This window comes from Engystomops pustulosus, chromosome 2 (genome assembly GCF_040894005.1).
Source record: "Engystomops pustulosus chromosome 2, aEngPut4.maternal, whole genome shotgun sequence".
Lineage (NCBI taxonomy): Eukaryota > Metazoa > Chordata > Amphibia > Anura > Leptodactylidae > Engystomops > Engystomops pustulosus.
The window spans coordinates 183093613-183118111 of record NC_092412.1 but is presented as its reverse complement, the minus strand read 5'-3'; the positions used below and the strand labels follow the sequence as shown (position 1 = coordinate 183118111).

At 43.2% G+C, this 24499-nt stretch overlaps 2 protein-coding genes across 4 annotated transcripts in view; both read right to left on the bottom strand.

The window, feature by feature from the left end:
- PM20D1 (peptidase M20 domain containing 1) overlaps window positions 1-24027 on the bottom strand; it is a 31963-nt gene extending 7936 nt beyond the window's left edge. Inside the window, exons 1-11 of the mRNA XM_072137486.1 lie at window positions 23727-24027; window positions 22488-22574; window positions 20590-20822; window positions 18081-18167; window positions 17645-17778; window positions 16077-16196; window positions 13502-13577; window positions 12521-12582; window positions 9122-9200; window positions 2408-2479; window positions 200-365 (exon numbers count right to left, since the gene is read on the bottom strand). Coding sequence (XP_071993587.1) covers window positions 200-365; window positions 2408-2479; window positions 9122-9200; window positions 12521-12582; window positions 13502-13577; window positions 16077-16196; window positions 17645-17778; window positions 18081-18167; window positions 20590-20822; window positions 22488-22574; window positions 23727-23925 — 1315 coding nt within the window. The 5' untranslated portion in view covers window positions 23926-24027. The remainder of the gene's footprint in view (window positions 1-199; window positions 366-2407; window positions 2480-9121; window positions 9201-12520; window positions 12583-13501; window positions 13578-16076; window positions 16197-17644; window positions 17779-18080; window positions 18168-20589; window positions 20823-22487; window positions 22575-23726) is intronic.
- Window positions 2623-5716, bottom strand: LOC140118973 (uncharacterized). Of its 3 annotated transcripts, XM_072137485.1 has the most exons (3): window positions 3688-5716; window positions 3306-3421; window positions 3087-3227 (listed from the first exon to the last, which is right to left on the bottom strand). In XM_072137485.1, the coding sequence occupies exons 1-2, from the start codon at window positions 5709-5711 to the stop codon at window positions 3334-3336; spliced, it is 2112 nt and encodes a 703-aa protein (XP_071993586.1). In that variant the 5' UTR covers window positions 5712-5716; the 3' UTR covers window positions 3087-3227; window positions 3306-3333. The 3 variants fall into 3 exon arrangements, with proteins under 3 accessions (XP_071993584.1, XP_071993586.1, XP_071993585.1); XM_072137483.1 differs by having other exon boundaries at window positions 2623-3227; window positions 3306-5716; XM_072137484.1 differs by having other exon boundaries at window positions 3215-3421.
- Window positions 24028-24499: the final 472 nt, after the last annotated feature.

The window sequence follows — 24499 nt, the reverse complement described above, 5'->3', positions numbered from 1 at the left end:
TGTTCTGCACCATTTTGAGTACAATGCATGACACATTGTATTCTAGTCAAATATTTGAATTTTTTGGTCACGTCACAACTTTTTTTTTCTGCAGTATATTCGATAACTGTTCTATTTTTATTCTTTATTAAACCTTTTTTTGATAGGCTGAGACTTTTTCAGGACATTTCTGCATAATATATTACAAACACATTTATACCTGGGGCAACAGGGGCTGCGGAGAAGACAGAATGAATTGTTCGCTGTAGAGTCTGGTAACCAAAGTTGGATTCATCAAAGGGGCTTATAGGGAGAGGATCAAATGAGTTGAGAACTGAAATTTCCACTCTTTCATCACTTATGGTGTTCCGCACTATGTCCAACACCTGAAAAATTAAAAAATGGCTGATGGATTACCAAACTTAAAGCGCAACTTTAAAGTTACAAAACAAATTGTTTTGGCATAGCTGGACAGAGATTTTGATAACAATTCTAACGATACCTGTATCATGCTCCTGGTTTCTTCCTATCCTGAAATATAGCCTTCTATATCCATCATCCCTTCTTATAAAATCATATTCAGCTTCTCCTGAAGTGGGCGGCAATTTCTGGTTGGGACATTAGTTAAGGGCACTGAGGCCAGCATTTTTGTAATTGGCTGACCTGAAGTATGTGATAAGTTTCCTCTCTTTTCCAGCCGTCCTGTGTGGTTTACCATGGTTACCAGAAAGCATGACAAATGGAGTGTAACCTAGGAGGGACAGGGTAAAACCCCTGCTATCAGCAATTAGAGAATTGCTTATTTTTATTAAGAGCAAAGTTAAGCAAGATTTTATACTTTACAGTTTTCTTATCACAATATCATCACACTGGAAGGGGTTTGCCCATGAAAGAAAATTCTCAAATTTCCATTCCCTAGTGAGTTTTTTTTTACTGTTTTAGCTGCTATCACTTCCTATGCTGGTCAGTGTAAAAGTGTGGACAGGGACTCATAATGATCCCTTTAGTGCTGCGAGATGCTGTGTGTTGCCAATGTGCTTATATTATTAGGGTACAGGTTTATCTACACTTTCATTTAGCTTCTGAACATTCACTAGTATCTGACACAGAAAAAGAGATGAGACAGATGAGAGATGATGAGATCCATGAGATGCATGTAACACATGACATTCTCAGCTCTGCTATAACATACACTGTCGGCTCTGCTATAAGAGCTACCCCCTCCCCCCCCCCCCCCGCATAAAGACCTTATCTGCCTGTAGCTCTCACAGCACATGTACTCTCCTCACGCTGCTTGCTGGCAGGAAGTCTGTGTATGTGTGAGCATGTCTTGGAATGCAAGTATGGGGGCTGGAGACAGAGAGGACCTCGTTACAGTGTCAGACAGGAGAATAGTATGTCCTTCCAAACCCTAGACTTCCGATTTAGGGTCGGATCCGCAGGCAACCAAAATTGTACACACCAGTACAGATAGAGACAGGTTGGAATTATCTGTGAAATTCTGTATTTTTGTTAACAACAGCAAGTTATCCTGAGCATATTTAAAGAATATTGCCTTAGTGGAAATACCTCTTTAAGCTTTGTCCAAGATTACTCTCATTTATATTGTTATGTTAAAATGGTATTTCTATTTTGGGCAGTTATGGCAGAGCTGCATATATAAGGCGCTACGCCCCTGCCACAAGTACAGGTACAAGGGAGTTGAGATAGGAAGATGCACACAAGAAAGCATTTATACAGGACTGTATGAATATTATCTAAGCATCTTAGAAAAGAAACAAGAAAATTTGTCTTTACTTTCCAGGATAATTCTATGACATCCTTCTTGAAAAAGACCATATTAAAACATTGGTATTTACATTTCCAAAGATCCTAAAACAAAAGCTGCAAGCCACAAATGTATTCAAAAATATACAATTCACAAAGTCAAAAGCTCCTTTTCTGTCAAAGTAATTTTTTTTCAGAAAGCACAGCCTACAATGCAAAAATAACTGTTTATGTAATAAAAAAAATAAAAAAAACCTTCCTGAAACTTTACAGCAACAGTAATAAAATGAAAAAATTACTTAAAAATATGTAAAAATCCAGACTACTTATATACATAAATGTACTTTCTTAAAACAGGATCTGAGGGGTTCATACATATCTCACATGTGCATATTCACCAAAATATGCAGCAAAAATGTAAGTTCTAGATTAAAGATGAGGTATTGATCCAGAGATTTACTCATACTGCCATATGTGATTTTGAAAAGAAATTTGAGGCAATTGGTTTCTTCTTCATGCAAGTGTTTTTTTTTTTTGTTTTCTCAAAATCAAAAATGTTAGTATTATAGGATGGACTCCTTTTCAACCTTATTTACTATGTTGCTGTGTGAATGGACATTCCTCTATATTCACGTATACAGAAAACGGAGAAGTTTCTTACCTCAGTAACGGTTTGACCTGGGTGAATACGGAAGTTGACCGTAGCTCTTGCCATGCGAGGGATCACATTGGACTGAATAAATACACATATACATGGGCTATTAATTGGATGAAACATATATGTGGGTTCCATAAATAAGAGACTTACAAATCAATAAAAATAAAACCCCAAAAAATATAGAATTAGACTCACCGGTAATTCACTTTCCATCTAGTCCTCCATGACGGCCCACTTGGAGGATGCCCCTTGACCTCTGTAGGGACAGGAAGCAGAGAGGTTAAAAGCCTCCCACCCGCATCCTCCCGCCAGTGTCTACCAAATAACTACACCGGTGGAAGGTACAACAAAATTTTATTTTGTATGTTAAACATTCACATACATACAGAATAAGTCAGGGAGGGAATATATATAGGCCGTCATGGAGGACTAGATGGAAAGTGAATTACCGGTGAGTCTAATTCTATATTTCCAATACGTCCCCCATGACGGCCCACTTGGAGATCTACCAGATAAGTAGAAATTTTTAGGGTGGGATGACAGCTTGTAGAACTTTCCTGCCAAAGGAAAGATCTTGAGAACAAGGCAAATCCAGTCTGTAGTGTTTTATGAAGGTGGATGATGAGGCCCAGGTAGCGGCCTTGCAAATCTGCTCTAATGATGCACCTCTTTTTTCAGCCCAGGAAGTGGACATAGCCCTGGTGGAATGGGCTTTTAGGTCCGTTGGGGTCTCCTTCCCTTGTTGCGTATAACAGGTGGAGATAGCTAACTTTAGCCATCTTGCTATTGATGTCTTTGAGGCCTTTCTCCCTTTGTTTTTTCCCTGGAATTGAATAAACAAGTTATTGTCTAAACGCCAGGACTCCGTAGCTTTTATATAAGCTAGTACAATTCTTCTTACGTCTAGAAGGTGCCACGAAGCTTCCCTACTAGTGGAGGGATTTTCGCAAAAAGATGGTAGTGTGATTTCTTGAGCTCTGTGAAATCTGGATGTCACCTTGGGAATGAAGCCTGGATCTAAAGTAAGAATTATACGATCAGACAGAACTCGCATATAAGGCTCTTTGATTGAAATAGCCTGAATTTCACCCAATCTTCTAGCTGTAGTGACAGCAACAAGAAGGGTAGTTTTTAACGTTAAGTTCTTTATGTTGGCGCTATCCAGAGGTTCAAATGGTGGTCTGGAAAGTGCGTCTAGAACCAGTTTTAGGTCCCATGTAGGAACTCTCCTGAGAATCTGGGGTCTGATTCTGGAGGAGGCTAGGATAAACCTTTTGACCCACCTGTGCTCCGCCAGTGGACGATCGCAGAAGGCGCCAAGGGCCGAGACCTGGACCTTTAAGGTGCTAGTAGAAAGGCCCTGTTCCAGGCCTTTCTGTAGAAAGTCCAAAATCTGTAAGATATTGGGGTTAGATTGAGATGGAGGATTATCTCCACAAAATGTTACAAATTTTTTCCAAATTTTATGATAAATTGCGAACGTAACCTTCTTCCTACTTGCCTTAAGAGTTGTTACTACAGCCATTGAAAGTCCCCGCGATGTCAGGAATTCGGACTCAGGATCCAAGCTGTTAGCTGAAGCCGTCCCGGGTCGGGATGTAGAATCGGTCCCTGGTGTAACAGGTCTCTCCGTGAGGGTAGTATCACTGGTTGCTGCTGGGTCAGGGATGTCAACAGAGGATACCAGTTCTTCTTTGGCCAATTTGGACAGATCAGTATCACCCTTGCCTGGTCCGTAAGGATTTTTCTGAGGACCCTTGCCACTAAGGGAATAGGGGGAAAGGCATAGGAAAGAGGTTCGACCCATCGGTGGCTGAAAGCATCCAGTCGATCCTTCGGTGCTCCTGCCTCCAGAGTGTAGTATCGATGGCATACCGTATTCTTCTTTGTGGCGAAGAGATCGATTTGAGGAATTCCCCACAGACTTGTCAAATGGATGAAGACCTCTGGATTGATGCTCCATTCGTTGGGAGAAATCTGTTCCCTGCTGAGGTAGTCTGCCTCTTTGTTTAGAACTCCTCTCAGGTGAGTTGCGGAGAGGGAGAGCACGTTCTCCTCTGCCCAGGAGAAGATCGTATGTGTTAAGGTGGAAAGAGTCGTCGATCTTGTCCCCCCCTGTCTTCTTAAGTAAGACACCGCTGTGGTGTTGTCTGATAAAATGTGTACATGGTTGTTTTTCAGGAGAGGTGTATTTTGCCTTAGGGCTTCCCAGATGGCCCGTAGCTCTCGATAGTTTGATGGCTTCCGGGATTGGGAAGGCGTCCATAGACCTTGGGCGTAATGGGAAGGGAAGACCGCTCCCCAGCCCACACTGCTTGCGTCGGTTGCAATTGTGAGACGCAGAAGACAATGCCAGTGGACCCCGTTCTCCAGGTTCTTCCTCTGTAACCACCACTGTAAACTTCTTTTTACTGAGGATGGGATGATGACCTTCTTGTCCAAACCTGAGGGTCTTCGATCCCAACTGCTCAGAATCCAATTCTGTAGGATGCGAGAATGATTTTGACTCCAGGCCACTGATGGGAGACAGGCTGTAAGGAGTCCCAAGATCTTCATGGCTCCTCGGATTGATATAGAAATCTTCATTCTGAAGGAGCGAACGTGTTGTCTCAGATCTTCCGCTTTTCCCTGAGGAAGAAAGGACATCAGATGAGTGGAATCTAACATTACACCAAGGAATTTCTTGAGGGTGGAGGGAGAAAGATCTGACTTTGGGGTGTTTATTAACCATCCCAACTCTGAAAGCTTGTGTATCGTAAGATCTCTTGCTATAATGAGATCTGGACTGTCTTTTCCCACAATCAGCAGGTCGTCTAAATAAGGGACGATAGATACTCGCTGAAGTCTCAGAAAAGCAACCACCTCCACCATGATCTTTGTAAACACTCTTGGAGCTGATGAAATCCCAAAAGGGGAGAGCCCGAAACTGAAAGTGTAGGACAGAACCCTCTGGAGAGAGGACAGAAAATCTTAAGAATTTTTGAGATGATGGGTGAATTGGGACGTGATAATAGGCGTCTTGCAGATCTATTGTGCACATGCAGTAACCTGTGTAAATGATTTGGGTCGCAGATCTTACCGATTCCATGTGGAAACGTCTGTAAGTGATGAACTTGTTCAAGGCCTTTAAGTTTATTATCATCCGGTTTGACCCGTTTGGTTTTTTGACCAGGAAGAGGGGAGAATAGAAGCCCGTCTTTTCTTGATCTTGAGGGACCCGGGAGATCACTCCTGCGAGAATGAGAGATGAGACTTCCTGCCAGATGAGAGAATGGGTAGAGGAAGAGGTAGATAATAAGGGAGGCATAAATCTTGATGGTGGGGGGGTAGTGAATTCTATCCTGTATCCCGAGTTGATAATATTCAGGACCCAAGGGTTTGAGGTAATACAAGACCATTGGTTGACAAACCCTAGAAGACGCCCCCCCACTCTGGCGTCATTGTCTCTTCCCTCCGGAGTTGTCAGGGGAATTTGAGAATAGAAACCCCCGACCTCTGCCGCCTTTAGGGTAACTCCAGCGACCCTGTTTACCTTTGCCCCGAAAGGTCTCCTTGGTGTTCCTGAAGGGACGAAATGAAGGTTTCTTGGAAGGTGCTTTGTTCTCCGGAAACCCCTTCTTCTTATCAGAGGCTCTTTCTAATATGGCGTCCAACTCTGGACCGAAGACGAAATCTCCAGTAAACGGGATGCTGCATAGCTTCGTTTTAGAACGAATGTCACCGCCCCATTGTTTTAACCACAAGGCTCTCCTTGTGGCATTTGTTAGAGCCCCTTCTTTGGCCGCAAAACGGACGCCTTCAGCTGAAGCATCAGCTAGAAAGGCAGTGGCAGATTTAAGAAGAGGAATACTTCCTAACAGAGAAGCTCTAGGGGTGCCTTCTTTGATGTGGGATTCCAATTGGTTTAACCAGAAGAAGAGGGTTCTGGCAACTGAGGTAGCCGATAGATTTGACTTTAGGCTTGTCATGGATGTTTCCCAGGCCTTTTTAAGAAGGGCATCTGCCTTTCGGTCCATAGGGTCTTTGAGTTGCGCCGAGTCTTCAAACGGCAAGTCTGTTTTCTTGACAACCTTTGTCACCTGCACATCCATTTTAGGAACAGAGTCCCAAACTTTGGAGACTTCCTGATCAAAGACTAGACGTCGTCTAAACCCCTTGGAAGTTGTGATCTTCTTCTCTGGGTCCTTCCATTCTTCTGTAATTAACCCCAAAAGGGTATCGTTAACTGGGAAAACGCGTTGTTTTTTGGCTCTCAGTCCTCCAAACAATTCGTCCTCTCTAGATGTGCAGGGGACTTCCTCTTCGATGTCTAGAGTTTCGCGAATGGCCTTCAGTAGATTATCTAACTCATCCAACTGAAAGAGATGACGTGGGTCAGTCTTTTGACCTACATCCTGGGAATCGATTTCTTCTGTGTCCCCCAAGGAGTAGGAAGGGACTTCAGAATCATAATTTTCCTCCTCAGAGGAGGAGATGTCCGCTAATCTTGGTTTTTTTGGAGGGGGTTCCTTCTGTGTTGCCGAAGCCACTGAAGCCACTACTTTCTCCTCAATAAACGATTTTAGTTCATCCATAAATGAAGTTTTTTCCTCTCGCATAAACTCTTCTATACAGGTTTTACAAATGGGCTTCTGGTAAGCCTCGGGCATAGTGCGAAAACACATATTGCATTTCTTAGCAGTACTTCTGCTCTTAGCAGGTTTGCTAGCTTTTTCAGATTTTTCAGATCTGTCCTCTTTTCCTTTCCCCTTAGTCCCTTGATCCTTATCCTAAGGGAGAAAGGTAAGGAGTAACTAACTTGGAGTTCTAATATGATACACTACTAGAACATGCCATACAGCACCACTTACGTAACCAGGAGGGTGGAGTAGGCCCAAGTCTGCCTCATCAGCCATGTCAAAAAGATGTCTGGGACGGCCAGGCCACCAAACGCTATATGCTCCAAACAGACACCATTTCTCTGATAGAGCTCCATTTTTATACCTTAACGGGGAGCCCATCCCCCTAGCTGGTGGCTCTGCTGCGCTCGTTCGCTCCGAGGCGCGTCTGACGTCACTTCCGGTCGCGGCCGGAAGTCGTCATCGGCCGCAAAGAACTCTTGGGAACGGAGCTTTCCGCGCGGCCTCGCGTAGGCCCCATTCGGCTGCTGGAGAGGCCGCTGTCCGGATCATCGAGGGACCAGGGAGGGAAGACCCGGCCGCGGACCCGATCCGGAGGGGAACTACGACCTGCAATAGGCCGGCGTAACCCCGGTAAGTTTTTTCTCTAAAAAGAGAACATGCGTCCCCCCCCCCCCTTAGGAGGAGAGGAGCCTCTCTGACCTATCCCCTGTAGGGACAGGAAGACACTGGCGGGAGGATGCGGGTGGGAGGCTTTTAACCTCTCTGCTTCCTGTCCCTACAGAGGTCAAGGGGCATCCTCCAAGTGGGCCGTCATGGGGGACGTATTGGAAACAAAAGATTAGAGAATGTGTCCTATGAAATAAAATGTTTTCAAAACTGCTGTACAAGGAGCAAAAAAAAAAGAGTGACACCAGTTGTATGCCTATCATTTATTCATCCAGTTTAACAACTTGGTTAATAAGCGCCTTCCCGATACATTTCCCCCCTCAAAGTCTGACAGTTTTATTTAATGCCTTAACATATTTAGGTGGCGCATGTGCTGACAACTGTGAGGTTAACTGGTAGTGACGTTGGGCAGTCCAGACCTCTGGGAAGCCATAACAACAATCTGATTTCCCTCCCCTCCTCCCCCCCCAGAAAAAGCAGGGAGCCCCCAGAGTCTGCTGTGTGCCCCCTCTGGCAGGATCCACTCTTCTTTAAGCTTCCTATGCCCTTGTTTTTAATTAAAAAAGGCTTTCCAAATTATGCAAATTAGCCCGAGGGGCTCCAGACTAATAACACATATGGACCCTGGAGCCCTACATGCTCATTTGCATAATTTACATTGTTTTTTGTACAAACCAGAAAACCAGGGCATAAGAAGCTAAAAGAAGAGCAGAGCCTGCCAGAGGGGACACCGCCTAGTGGTAGATGTCCTTTAGATGTTGGGAAATAATTATGCTATGATCAATAGTGAGGCTACTGAGTTTGGAGAATTGTGTAGAAAGAGTTGTGCCTGAGAAATTAGAATAATAGAAACATTTAGTACACAGAATCTTCTGAAAAAAGGACTTTATTTTAATGCCCTTCACTACAAAACATATTTTGCAAAACATTTCTGAAACATCCCTGAAACATCTTGTATTTTGTAGAATATTAAAATAAAAGCTGAAAATTTATGCCGAATTTTCTGTGCACCAAATCATGTGGGTTTATACAGTTCATCCATAATTCTGGCATATGGACTCGAGTATAATCCTAGTTTTTCAGCACCAAAAAAAAATGTGCTGAAAACCTAAACTCGGCTTATACTTGATTAAAAAAAATATAGGTTTTACCAGGTTTTTGTGGTAAAATTAGGGGCCTCGGCTTATACTTGGGTCGGCTTATACTAGAGTATATACAGTAATAAAAATAGGGACCGTAAAATTAACATTTCTGCTTCCTAACAATATCCCTGTTGCCCAAGCACTACCTGCCACAACAGAGGTCACTATAACATGAATGAGCTTACAACAACTAAGTGACACAAGTTTTCCTATTAACAGAATCTAATTGCATTTCTGATAAAACAGTCTGTATGCATATGTGTTAGGAACATTACACAGCGCACTACCTTTACTCCAGCATTAAAGATGGTTATTGCAGTTGTTGTCCGCACTATAGCATTGCTTGATGGGGTTCGCTCCAGCACTCTAGAAAATATGCCAAATTGTATATACTACATTAATACAAATACAGTATATGATGCATACATTTACAGAAAAGGATCTTCTTTTGAGGAATTATATGATACACGTGAAGTCCCTACTTTCAAAAAAGTGCCCAGGTCTCCTTACCTATAGCCTTTGTGAGACTTTATAGACCTGGAATTTATACTTAAAGGAAATCTACCACAGATAAACCGAGGACATGTACTCATTGATCCACGACTGGTAATCTTCTCGTCTATGGTCTCCTTCCTAAGGCTGGGTTCACGTTTTTTTTTTGTTTTGTATATGCAACATCCCCCACCGGGGCCTAGCCTTTGAGGTGAGGCCTGGAGACAGCCGGGGCCCGCGGTACCGGAGTGGCTGGCGGTTGCGGCCTAAGCACGCTATTGTCACGGTGCTTGGTACGGGGTAACCGGAGGGCTGTCCTACAGCCTGGCAGGTCTCCAGCAGGGTGGTGTTGGCAAGAAATGATGAGGGAGAGGCTGCTATAGCGGATCTCCCTGGGGCAACCCCTTAATGTCCCGAGTGTGAGTCTCTGGAGTGCTGGACAGGGTGCCGGTGATGAAGGCAGCCGTATTAGCAGGGACCAGACGGAGACAGAAGTTGAAGAAAACAACTTACAGTTCTTTATTTGAACCGCAGGAACCGCAGCAAACGTGCCTTTAACAAGATGGTGGAGTACTGGAGAGGTATTTGGAGGGAGCCACAGGATGTATTTCACCAGCCTGGATGTATAGGGCAGGCTGGGAGGCAGCTGTGTCCTAGAGGATGCTTCAGCTCAGTCCTGGATCTCTTCAGGTATCACCCTTGAAGGTAGGATGACACCCCTTTCCTCACTACACTAACTCTAGTCTTATCTTCCACTTCAGGCAGGGGCTAGGCTCTTCCTGCACTGGTCTGGTATGCTAGAGACTCTGAGCTACTGCTCAGCTAACTACTCTCTGCTTGCGTCCTGCAGACCCAGAGGGCCTGACTAGGACCGGTCTCTTCTCCCTTCTGGGAGAGACCGCTCTCCTCTCTCTCCTGAGAGAGACTTCTCTCTAAGAGCCCTAGAACATTCCTGGCCAGGGGGTTTTATTACCTCCCTTTGGTCAGGTGGTGGCTGCTCCTCCAATTACCTCTCAGTTCACAGAGACAGGAGGTAACACATATCATTGGATACTGGACTTTTACATCATATACAGATTTAACTTCTGCCTTGCCAGGCAGGATTAACCACTGCAATTTCCCTTTGTGATGTGGTGACATTGTTATGGGGCTTATTCGCAAGCACCCACTCGCCATTGCATCGGCGAGGGTGTTGCATATACACCAAGTGTATACAGCAGAAAAGCACCCGACGTATACACATAGCATATATATAGAAAAATAGTAATGGAGGCATAGTTGTTATCTTCATTTGGCCACTATGCAGTGTGATATTCTACTTCTCAGACAGCTCACGACTCCGGGCGACTTCTCAACTCCATATTAGAGGCGGGTATAGCTGTGATTCCAAAACCTAGAAAGGATCCAGCTAAACCATACCGACTTATTTCCCTCCTTCCATTGGATGTTCCAAACTGGGTTTATGCAGAGAGATCTAACTCAATAAATCTTTGAAGGCTTTTTCTGAACCTTCAGCTTTCAGAGGGCGTTTTTTTCGGGATGGACTAAATACACACCACTGAGGTAGAACACTACTTTTCCTGAACTTAAAAAGCATGGAGAAGCAGGCGTACAGATAGCAGAAGGGGTTCTAAACGTAGACCAGAACAGTTGCAGCAGCCGCTCCATTCATCAAGATCTTCAATTACGGCACGCTTGCTTTACACAATTTAAAGATGATACTAAAGGGGTTCTCCGGTGACAAAGATTGACCTCACTTATCTCTCCACACTTATCACTTCCCTCATTCAGTGTTATTAAATCTTCTGCCCCCTTTTCATAAAATAAAAGTCATCCCTGTGCACTGGCAGCTCCTGCTACACTTAGGCTGGATTCACACGACCGGTGCCCGCCGTACCGTAACACGGCGGGCACACGGCAGCGTGCGGGGAGAAGAGGAGGGGGAGAGCGCTGCTCACCCCGCCCCTCTCCATAGGGATACATGGCGCACGGCGCCGTATGCCATGAAAAAATAGGACATGTCCTATTTTTTCATGGGGTATGGAGCGGTACGGTGCCACACGCTCCCGTAGGGTGCCGCGCGCCCATTGCCGTCTATGGGGGACGTATATTGCCGTATATACATCCCCCTTGCGGTAGTGTGAATGCAGCCTTACAGTTTCCAAAGAAATGACCTGTATACTTTCTCTGCTCTCCAGTCCATGTGCAGCCAGCTCCTTGTTCCCTGCTGTAGGGTTGTGGCTGCACCTTCCTCTGAAGAAGCTGTGCTGACCCGGGGGATTGTGGGAGATAAAATATTTTAGTAGAATGGGGTCAGCCATCTTGGAGTGATGCACAGCAGTGAGCTGTGAAGTGACAAGTGAAAGAAAACAAAAGTATACAGCCCAGGGTGGTGAGCTAAAGGTGTGTAACTATAATAAATGAACTGGACCTTTTTATTATTGGGGCTACTTGGATATTCTGGGGGGCTCATATTAGTTAAAATGTCTAGTTGGCTATCCCATTTAGGGTACATAGCTGAGATTATCTATCAATATTACAAATCCCCCATCCTGAAAACAATAGGTGCGTGGGATACAGGGAATTGCCCTGCAGGGTAGATGACTTTGACTTAATACATATATTTTGGGTACGTGTTAAGCTAGGGCTCTATGGGAAGGTCCAATGACGCTCACTGTTGCACACATTTTATATCAAGCACGCAAACTCATTGCATCACAGGGGGGATTCATCCTAATGTCCACACCATCAGAGAACTGCATAGCAGATTGAACAACTATAAAAGATTGGTGCAGGTGGTATACAAATAAAGGGGGTACTCAGGAAGAAGCTGGATGACAGGTCTCCCGTCTGGGGCTTTATTCAGGATGCAATGTATAAGGTAATGTAAAATGTTTTAGGCTGAATGTACTCCATCATTTGGTCAAGTGGTCAGAGGTCAATTCTTGCCGCACGAATGCTTCCCTTACCCCGGGTTGTATCTTGTTCTGTCTTTTTTGTAAGGTTTGTACACTGCATTTGTGAATGATGCTTCATTCAGCCACGTTTAATGAGATGTGTGTTATCATTTACTGTTATGAAAATTGAAAATGGTTTGGCGGTTAATAATAATTATCCGATTAAAAAAAAAAAGTTTTATGATACATGCATTTAAAAAAAAAAAAAGAAGAAAAGAAATGAATGAGGTTTCTTACCTACTGATGATTGGAGAGAAGAGCCACAGGTTTGCCATCATGACATTAAGAGGGAAAGCAAACTATAAAACAGAATGACATTAATGGCAGAATGACTATAAAACAGTGTACACACATCAGTCACATAGAGAAGGGTCTATTTAAGAACTTCGGTGTTACTTGGTAGCATGGAGAGGAGGTGGAAAACCCCAAACTACAAGAAAGGACCCTCATATCTGATCACACAAGCATGAGACATGTGCACTCAAGCAATTTATGGGGCAACCTGTTACTAGCTCAAACAACTCTGGAAAAAGGGATCCCTCTCCTGGTTCTACATGGTCTCAGCTGTTCACTAACCTTTTTCACATCTAAAATTAAAACTATGGACTGGACTGGAGAGTGAACAACTGGGGTCACATTGTGTGACAGAATAGTGATCAGACAACCTCCCATGAAGGAAGTCCAAAATGCAAGACACAAGTGAATGCTGATTGGGAGCACTGCTTCTTCCAGAGATCAAGAGTCCTCCAAAGGAGGGAGATACGGGAGCCTCTCCTGAGAAAGCCAGAACCCATGTTAGATGCCATCCTATGAAGGACACTAGGTTTAAGAGGCAAATGCAGGACATGGAGTGGTACTTCTGGATTTGACAATACAAATGCTGGCCTTGTTCTGAATTAGAGATATAGCCTTCGACAAGATATCATCCAGTTATGGAAGGCGTAACTACAGCCCTACTACACCACTCCCCAGATGTCTCTGTTTTGCCATCTAAATGGAAGAAAATACAATCAAGAAAGTCCAGCAAAGCCTTCAGACAATAAGCTAAAACTGATTAGCACTGCAGGAGGGGTATAGCAGACTACATTTTTATGGCCTAGAGTCCATAGCAGACTACATTTTTATGGCCTAGAGTCCACCTCCAAGCCAAGGTGTTTTTTCCAGCAGTGACATGAGCGAGACCCTTTTTAGGTACCATAAGGTAATCATAATTCTTACCTCCCCTGCCAGCTGCTCAAACATTGAAGCCTCAGGACCTACACCAAACATATTTGGCAAAGGATTTCTCTCCAACCTATTCAACAACATAACAACATTATCAGTTACATTAGTATAGTAGATTAGATTAGCTCCATCAAGTCCAACATATAATACTACAGCATTGATCCAAAGAGGTAAAACAAAACCGACGGTAGCCTCTATTGGGGGAAAAGGTCTCCCAGGCATCCAGATGGAAAAAACGTCATTTATAAAAATAATGCATTAACTTAGTCCTAAAAATTTCCCATTCACAATGGCTTAAAAACGAAAATTCAATGCTCAATTTGGCAATTTCTCCTGAATATGGCTGTAAACAACAGAATTGGCACACAGGAGCGCACAGAAGGGAAGCAGCTCCACTGGCTCAGGACAATGGGAGCCTCTTTTTTTCCTTTGTCTGCAAACACTGTTGTAGGTCCATTTTTACATGGTGTTTTCCACACATTTTTAGCTTGTTTGCTCCTTCCTCGTTCACAAAAACAGTCTATGTCATCGGTTTTCCTGGATCCACAAAAATGGGATGTTGACTTAAATAAAGGCAAGAAGCCAATGATATAATTTAACCCCTTAAGGAAGCAGTTTTTTTTTCCGCTCATTTCTTGCTCTGCACCTTCAAAAATCCATAACTTTTTAATTTTTCTGTGTGAGGGCTTATTTTGTGTGTAACAAATTTTACTTTCCCGTTACGTTATGTATTATAACATGCCGTGTACTTGGAAGCAGGAAAAAAATTCCAAATGTGGGAAAATTGAAAAATACATTCTTGTGGGCTCAGTTTTTTTACGACTTTTCACTCTGCGCTCCAAATAAAACCTCTACTTTATTCTTTGGTTTGGTGCGATCGCGGTGATGCCAAATTTATACAGGTTTTATTGCGTTTTAATTCATTTTTAAAAATTAAATGAATGTGTATGAAAAAGGGAAAACATTTTTGCCATCTGCTGACGCTAATAACTTTTTCATACTTCAAACAATACGGAGCTGTGTGAGGGGTCATTTTTTGCAAAATGAGCCGACGTTTTCATTGCTACCATTTTGAGGACTATGCAACATTTTAATCAATTTTCATTACATTTTTTAAGTCATGTAAAAAGGTGTAAAAGTCGCATTTTGGACATTTGGACACCATTTCCCGTCTCGGAGGTCACCGCCGGTTTTATATTTTTATACGCATTTCGGGACGCGGCGATACCTAATGTGTTTGTGATTTTAACTGTTTATTATATTTTATATCAATTCTAGGGAAAGGGGGGTGATTTGAATTTTAATATTTTATAAATTTTTTGACATTTTTTAAACTTTTTTTTTTTTGTTTTCACAATTTCGAACCTATGGCACTGGTGCCATTGGCGGCACTCTGAGCCCTTTCTGTGGGCACCCAGGCCATCACCCCAGAAAGAAGTTCACCAGACAGAACTCAAAGAATCTGCCTGCAGAATCTTCCTTCAATGATGGATGAATTTGCCCTCCTCCTTTCAACTGCATTGGTGTCCTTGGGAGGCTGAAAGATTGAAAATTGTCAATGAACAAGGAGAAATACATTACTGCTTACATTGCTGTTTGGGCACTGAGGCTCTAAAAGGTTCGCCATCACTGATCTAGGGTATTAATGTACCCTAGATGGTCTAAGAAATTGTGAAAAAAAAAAAGGATGGTCAGATCGTTCCTAACATATACCGCAATACGGTGTCAAAGAAGAGGTTAACACCCGCGATCGGTGCAAGCAGCGACTGCGGGTGTTAGCGATGGGTCTTTGCTGCAATATGCGTGAGCCCTCTTCATAGAACCTTCATAGCTCTGCGGCGGATATACCTACCATTTGATTTGATGCATTATGAAGCAAACATACCTTGAGAATGCTGTAGCTACACTGTTGCAGGATCATAGCTTGGTTAATCCCTGTGCCGAGAGGTTTTGCTGATAAAACATATATAACATTATGATAATAAAGCTGTCTAGCTACTGTGGATGGTTCAGCGCTTGTCCTAGCATGTCAGTTATTCACCGCAGGAGAGGGTGATGTAATCCCTGGGTTGTGCCTGAATGCAGAATAATCAATTGCTGCACCATCCCCCAGCTGCTGTGTTTGAGTGATCCAGCTCAGGTTGATTAGTCATGTCTAGACTAACCTCAATTTGTAATTACAAGCTCCGTGTCTAATGCGTCTATCTAGGCAGCCAGCCTGACCCAGCTTTCCCAAGGTCCTGAATGTTATAATAGTTTTTTCAGCAAAACCACTCAGCTCAGGGATTAACCAAGATATGATCCTGCATCAGTGTAGCTACAGCAATCCCATGTTTGCTACATAATGCATCAAATCAAATGGTAGGTTTCCTTTAACTTGGCCATATGAGGATTTTAATAACACAAAAACAGTCTGCAAAAATGTGTAAACCTGAATGCATTCCGCAAAAACTTAAGACCCATAGACTTCAATAGGAAGGCACTAGACACAAAAAAAACTAAAAATAGGACAGGATCGGTGATTACAGCCATGCAAACACTGCAACCATGTAGCTGAATTGGTCATTACCTGGACACAGCTGCTGACAGGATTCCTATGCTAGTCTCTTCAGGAGGCATTGATGAATGCCCAGGAGGTTGGTTTACAGTCAAGTTCAAAGTAATAGATCCTTTCTCCGTGGTTCCAATCCTGTAAAAAAAGGACTCCTCTTTATCCACCTTTCTCAAGCCATTAAAGGATATCCATTTCCCTGCTTCCAGAGAAAGTTCATCATATTGTATATGTTACCCATTGGTGCAATCTAATCAATGATGCCAATAAACCAGAGGAAAACAGGAACAACATTGGATCAGTGGACAAAAACTTTTGTGTGAAAAGGCATACTGCAAAGGTTGGTTAAGTTAAAAAAAACAAAATCACTGAAGCCAGGAAGAGAAAACAAATCTGTATGGCCCACATTTATCAATAGTAGTGCAAAACTGCTCTTGGTGCAGTTTGCCTATGAAGTCTGCAGGGTGCGCCAGGTTCATGATTTGTGGCGACCCTTCACGAATCTGACACCCCCTGCACAAAGTGCATCAACATTTTTTGATCCACCTTTAACATAGGACACACATATGTCTGACTTTGCATGTGGCATAAAATACTGCGGACTGTGCACCGGAACGCTCCTTTCAGTGCAGAAATTTGTAACCTCAGCAATAGGGAAGCCATTTCTTAAATACATGTGCAAACAGTTTGCACGAAAAAGAATATGCAAAGCCTGACAGAAAGGCTTCAGTGAAAAATCACAGATATGAAAAATACACCAATGTGAAAGAGCCTTTACATGCAGTGGAGATACAGTTTAAAATGCATAGGGAGCATTCACATGTTGCAGTTCAAACTACATTGTAAAGAGCTACATTATTATCCACCGTTTGCTAGGTAATGGGCTACAAGTTTGGACTTCTTCGAGCTTTTATAAATTTTATGTCAAAGTCCTGAACAGTAAACATTATGTGTGTGCAAATACAGGCAGTCCATGGGTTTCAAAGCAGATAGGTCCGGTAGGTTTGTTCCTACAGTTGGAACATATTCCATGGAGGACCAGCGCCAGCACTGGGCATACCTGGGCAGGACTCATAGCCTCTGAAGGGGCCCATATAAGTCTGTACATAAGGAATCCATGGGGATGAAAGAGCCTGTATCTAATAAACCCATTGGGTGTGTGGGGGGCTTATATAAAATAACCATATGCGGGCTGTTTGGGCTAATAAGCAAGGGAATATTTTAGGGAACAGGCATACCAGTGAAGTGCTCAGCAGGTGGCTACTGTATGCAATTTTGCCCAAATTGCTGCAATGCTGTGGGACCTGACACTCTCAGTCACACTACACAGTGACATTGAGCTGGGGCCTATGTATCATTGCAGCCTGAGCTAAAGTACTGTAAGTTAACAGCATCCACAGAGCAGAGGTCATAGTGTGCCAAAATCCACCTGCATTTACTTCAATTTGTCCCCTTGAGGGTAAATATAAAGTAACATGTAGATTCAACTGAACATATAGGACATGTTAGTCACAATCCACATCAAATGACAGCGTGTGAACAAGCGTTAGAAAAGAAAAGGATTGTGGATTTGTGTAATAACTTACAGTGCCACGGGCCTCTTTACTCCTTGAATTACCCCATCTAGGACTGCCAACCCTTCATCTAACACAAACAACAACTTCACTCCACGAGACTGCAGCCTCTCCACAATTTTCATGGCTCCATTGTGTCCGGACACCTAAAAACCATAAAAATGTCAAAAGGAGAAAAAAAAAAAAAAATCAAATGTTTCTTATCCCATAAAATCCCCAGAGGGTCTAATATTAGTGGCATAATGAACCCATCAATCAATGAATGAAATAGGAAAATGAAGTCCCCATTTTAGCAGGTGACCATACATTTCCATAAGCCTTAAAGAATATGTCATACACAGCCATAGGGAAAATATTACAAATCATTTGAACAGGGTGGTAAGAGTCCCATACATTTTCTGTAAAATACTTTCAAAATAGATTCTGCCAAAAGTTTTCTGCCATTTACCTCTTCATCATGTCCTAGTCCAATATAGAAAGATCGTTTGGGTTTGTAGCCTCTTTTTAGCATTAATTCAAGGGCTTGCAGAACTCCCTGGAGAAGAGAACAGAGATACAAGCTAAGAATTCGTGTTTTCTAAACACGTAGTTAACATTAGTTAATTTGAATTTAGTTCTGAAACACAATTAACATGCAACACATAGGAGAAATTCCCATTCACAGACCCTTTAAACCTGTAGCCAAGTGATCAGGAATGAGCACCAAGTGTTTTGCATTGTCCACATGCAAAGCATGTAGTGCTTTTACCTGATCATTTGTGTTTAGGAGTAAACGCATGTGATCAGGAGGTGTTAACCATTTAAATGCAGCCAGCAAAGCTGCCATCTTGTATTCACCTAAACTCCAAGACTTGTAATTCAGCCTGATCTCTAACCATCTTTAATCGCCAGACAGAGATGAGTAGCAAATCCCCATATACAGGCAGTCCCTGGGTTACATACAAGATAGGGTCTGTAGGTTTGTTCTTAAGTTGAGTTTGTATGTAAGTCGGAACTGTATATTTTATCATTGTAATCCCAGCCAGAACTTTTTTGGTCTCTGTGACAATTGGATTTTAAAAATGTTGGGTTGTCATAAGAACCAGGATTAACACTAAAGCTTCATTACAGACACCTGTGATAACTGTTATAGCTGTTTATTGTAGCTTAGGACTAAAGTAAAATAAATTACCAATATCCAGAGGTCCGTTTGTAACTATGGGTCGTATGTAAGTCGAGTGTTCTTAAGTAGGGGACCGCCTGTACTGCAATACAGTAGTTATGCAGTATATTGTAGAAGCTACCAGATTGGCTATGGTACAAGTACTTATGGAGGGCGAAAAAGTAAAAAAAAAAAATATATAAATAAAAACCTATAAAATCACTCCCCCTCTGCTAAAACTCATACAAAAAGATTCATAACCATGTTAGCTATCACTGCTTCCAAAATATAAAAATGATGATTACTCCCGGTGGTGAATCCCCAAACTTTTTTGCCATTTATAAAAATTGATCACACAAGGTCATACAATCCCCAAAATGGTAGCAATGAAAACATCAGCACATCCTGCAAAAAATTACTGTTACAGAAAGTCCCCAGGTTACGTACAAGATAGGTTCGTTCTTAAGTTGAATTTGTATGTAAATAGGAACTGTGTATTTTATAATTGTAGCTCCAGACAATTTTTTTTGTCCCATTGTCAATTGGATTTTCAATTTTTCAATTTAACGGGAAGGATTAACAATAAAACTTCATTACAGACACCTTACAGCTTATCAATGCAGCCTTGGACTAAAAGTAAAGCAACCAGAGAACATCAGCAGAGGTCATAGTGGGCAGAGAGGTCCGTCTGTAAGTTGGGTGTCCTTAAAGGAAACCTACCATTTCAAATGGTAGGTGTAAGCTGTAAACACCGAGCACCAGCTCAGGGTGAGCTGGTGCCGGTGCTTACTTTCGTTAGTGTTAAAACCGCGGTATCGCGGTTTTAACACTTTTTAAACTTTATAACAGAAGCCGCTTTGGCGCTGCGCGCGACCGTGCGCGCGCATCACCTGCGGCATTTCCTATGTAGGCGCGCGCACGATCGTGTGCACGCAGCGCCGAAGCAGTTTATGCTATAAAGTTTAAAAAGTGTTAAAACCGCGATACCGCGGTTTTAACACTAACGAAACTAAGCACCGGCACCAGCTCACCCTGAGCTGGTGCTCGGTGTTTACAGCTTAAACCTACCATTTGAAATGGTAGGTTTCCTTTAAGTAGGAGACCGCTTGTATTGGTGTTAGAACACGATGGGTTTTTTTTTTTTTTTTGTACAAATGTATTGTAAGAAAATCAAAACTGTATAAATTTGGTATCCCTGCAATTGTGACCCAAAGAATAAAGGTATAGTGAAAGCCATAAAAACAGAGCCCACAAGAAAATGGGGCACATGCTTTTATTCATCAATTTTACTGCATTTGGAATTTTTTCCAATGCAACATTAAATATTTACACCAAGAAGTACAATTTGTTACAGCTCTGTGCATGTAAAAAGATATAGATTTTTGAAGGTGGTGGTTCAGTACCCTATCCCTCATGTTATTGGTTTAAGAGGGAGAAAGGGTCGGAATCATTTTTGAATACAGTTTGTCAGTGTCTACAAACACGCTGACAGAACACCTTCTGTTAATTAGTTATATCCTGAGGTTATAGGTCGATGCTATAACATTTTTTGTTCTGATGATTAAAAGTGACCTTTGAAATATTCTTGAAGATATCATGATTACTGTGCTAACTTATATGACAGATAACATGATGAAGAAGAATATATTCTCTATAGTGGCATTACTGTCTCTGGATAAACAAAGTCAGTAATTATTCCAAGATTCTGCAAATTTGAGACAAGGTCAAGATGGATGTTTTCATTCTGAGGAAGGACCATATTTTAAGTGTCATTAGAGAAGAAGTACAAACCATTTGAAAGTGTTTTGAGACTCACAATCACACAACTTTTGTCATCTAGGGTTCCTCTTCCATATATATAACCATCACGTTCTTCTCCAGAGAAAGGTGGGACGTCCCAACCTTCAGGAGGGGCTGGTACAACATCCAGGTGCGCAAGGATCATGTAGGGCTTTAAACTTTGGTCTGCGCCTTGGACTGTGAAAAGGTGGCTGAATTCTGCCACCACTTCATGTTTAATAATGCTCGAGGAGAACACTCTGGGGAAAACTAATTTAGAAAAGAAAAAGTTAAAATGGTCACAAAATTTTTACATAAAATGTATTTATTTGTATACAAAGTAACTTAAATTTATTCAACAGAGAAAAGTGCTTACTTGGCTCCCATACCTTACACACAAACTTTCAGGACAAGAGTGGAGTGAGCAAGAGCTGAGTCACCACAGCTAAGCCTCCACCCCATAGCTCATGGAGAAATGAGAGCCTGCATAGAAACTGCCAATACTGAAGAATACAAGTCACATAATTTTCAGAAATATATTATAACCCCCTCATGTATATACTATGGACTACAAATCTGCCCAATCTATGTTTATTGTAATATATCTGCACATAAAGTAGCCCACAGTTGATGATAACGTGCCCCAGAGCCACAATGTAATACTTAACCAGGGGTGGTTTTGCCATAGAGATGGAGCTACTTGTAAGATTTTACTATGGTGTTTCCACTGTATCCACTTTGTGTAAGTTAATATTAAAAGGTGCTGAAGCATTTTGCTCCACATTATGGTTTGGTAGGGTCACAGAGGACTGACCACATAAACAGATAAAAATAGCCACCACTTTCGAAGTTAGAAAAGAACCCTAAAAAAATGCAGATTTATTGGAATTTGCAAGTATACACGTTCCATCAAAGACAATTATCCAGAACACCGGTATCCAGACCATGAGAACAAGGGTCACATACACCTACTAACCTCGCCTGTTGTCTACCAATACACTGCACTCCAATCCCCTAGGACAGTGATGGCTAACCTATGGCACTGGTGCCAGAGGTGGCACTCGGAGCCCTTTCTGTGGGCACTCAGGCCATCACCAGAGAGGACTCCAGGTATCTTCCTGCAGTCCCAGACAGCCCAGGACTTGCTGTGCACAGAGCTATTTTAAAGTGACAGCTCTACCTGGGACTATTTTCTGCTTTATTGGGTGTTCAGGGGCTGGTATCAATGAAAACTGTGACAGAGAAGGGAGTATAAATCACAAATTAAATTTCTGTGTTGGCACTTTGCGATAAATAAGCGGGTCTTTGTTGAAGTTTGGGCACTCAGTCTCTAAAAGGTTCGCCATCACTGCCCTAGGACAACTTGTTGATCACCATTTTCACCAACCTGTTGGTCCCAGTGGACACTTTAGTGAATATTGTACACATAAAGCTCAAGCATTTTCTAATATTCTTTACGTTTCAATTCCACATTCCACAAAATATTTAAAGAGGACCTGTCACCTAAATTTTCAGCACTGGGAGCTGCTTACTAAAGTAAGCAGCTCCTAGTGCTTGATCAAACGCCGCAGTGTTATAGTGATAGCGTTACCGGAAACCTTCGGTAACGCTATCTAAAACTGTGGCGGGGTACAGTGTAATCATGAGGGGGCGGTCCGAGGCGCTGCCTCTTCCCTGGACCGCCCCTAGCCACGCCCAACCCCGCCCACTCATGAATATGTCAGACAGCTTTGCGAGCTGTCCGACAATTACATCCTACCCCGCCGCAGTGTTTGATAGCGTTACCGGAGGTTTCTGGTAACGCTATCACTCTAACACTGGGGCGTTTGATCGAGTACTAGGAGCTGCTTACTTTAGTAAGCAGCTCCTAGTGCCGATAAATTGGGTGACAGGTCCTCTTTAATAAAGTGGGAACTCCGGATGGCAGACATATACCTTTTCTAATGTATTCTCCAAACTCAGCCAGAGCTGTATAATTCTGCTCCTCTTCAGAGACGGAAACAGTTGGAATGCGAACGGCACCTGATATGAAATAAGCAGATTAGATACATAAGTTGGCACACGTATCTATTTAAGCACATATGATATCTTACTACAGGCCTTATAATGAATGGCACAGACCACATTTAAGAGAACCTGCCAGGGGAATACAGACATTATGGCAAATCACACAATTTGTTGCAGTTCAGGAGGGAGTCATGCTCACGTGACACAGTGGGGACACGTCTGAGGAGTCATGATTTGCAACATTGACTACATGAAGCTCCTGGACAGGTCATCAATATTATTATAGCCGGCGCATGCAGGTACGCGCCCGGCGCTTACCATGCGGGCGGCTCTCCTTCACTTCCTATGTGGTCGCGCGCATGGTATGCGCCGAGCGCGTACCTGCCTGCGCCGGCTATAAAGTTTAAAAAGTGTTTTAAACCGCGATACCGCGGTTTAAAACACTAACGAAAATAAGCTCCGGCACCAGCTCACCCTGAGCTGGTGCTCGGTATTGCCATCGGAAACCTTCCACTTCAAGTGGTAGGTTTCCTTTAAGTTATCTAGAAGTAAACCTGCTGATACAGAAAGGTGACATTGTCTATAGATAGGTTGTGTGCCAGGGTGGCATGGGGGAGCCCAAGTTTGTTGAACAGCCCAGGGTCTATGGTTTATTTAAACCGCCACAGAGTTTGGTTTATATTTTTCACGATAGTCTATGGGGGAGTTTATCATTAGGCGGCTCCTTGTGACAGGTCTATGTCTGTCTTTGGAGTTCTGCTGCCATCAGATTCTTTATAGTGTTGATTTTGTCCTATCTGTAGGCAGTAACTTATACCATGGGGGTTGTTTGTGATAGTGGTATCAAAAGTCGCAAAATACTTATTAACAGCAGGTCAAGGGTTAATCTATCAATCCCAGCGATGATACTATAGCTGCTGTCAGACACTGCTACACATGGTACCTGACCTGGTGCACAGGTGCTGCAGCCTCCTATCTGCCTGACCCCGGGCTGCCCTGCCCCTCAGTGTGGAAGAAGAGGGGGAGGGGGGGGGGGCAGTGAGCTACAGGGACAGGAGCACCACTCTGGGGTGCAGTGCTATCACCTGGCCTTCTCACGCGCCCTGCACACATACCACACATGTGGGGTGCACAGGACACTATGTGTGGTGTAGCCCGGGCACTCACCCACTAATGCTCTTTTCAGCAGCTGCCTCTCCTCAGATGTAAACACGACCTCTGCCACCGCCGGCCCCTGCCATATGACTCGGTTGCTGGGCAGTGTGAATGTCCTCAGCAGAAGGGCCGCCACTAGTATGCCCACTCCGCAGAGCAGCAGCCCGAGGAAGGCTCCCCCTGCCCCTCTCCAGCAGCGGGCTCTGGACATCCCGAGCAGTCAGCCAGCTTCACTGCACACTGACTGCAAAGCATGCCGGGGAGAGGGAGACCTGCGCAGCACGTGACGGGTGTGCTGCCTGTGCACAATCATGACATAAATGGCTAGACGTGTAGATGGAAGCTTCCACAGGGGGCTCAATCAAAGCCAATGAGAAATCAGCGCTGAACAGTCCTGTGTTGTGGGAGATAACAGCTGGGATCTGATTGGTTGTATCAAATAATCTTGTTCAGTCTTAACCCTTTAAGGATCAGACACTTTTTTAGCCTTACTATTTTTCATTCTTATTATCTGAGGCAGAATTTTAAAGTGACGCTTTTTAGTATTCTACGGAAAGCTGGACAATAATATGCCTTTCATTCTTTGTCTCAGGCAGGGGCATAACTGGAGGGGGTGCAGAGGTTGCGATCGCACCTGGGCCCTATTACTATAAACCAGTGGTGGCGAACCTATGGCACGGGTGCCAGAGGCGGCACTCGGAGCCCTTTCTGTGGGCACCCGGCCATCGGCCCAGCACACCAGACAGGACTCAAAAATTCTTCCTGCGGTTCCAAGCAACTTAAAA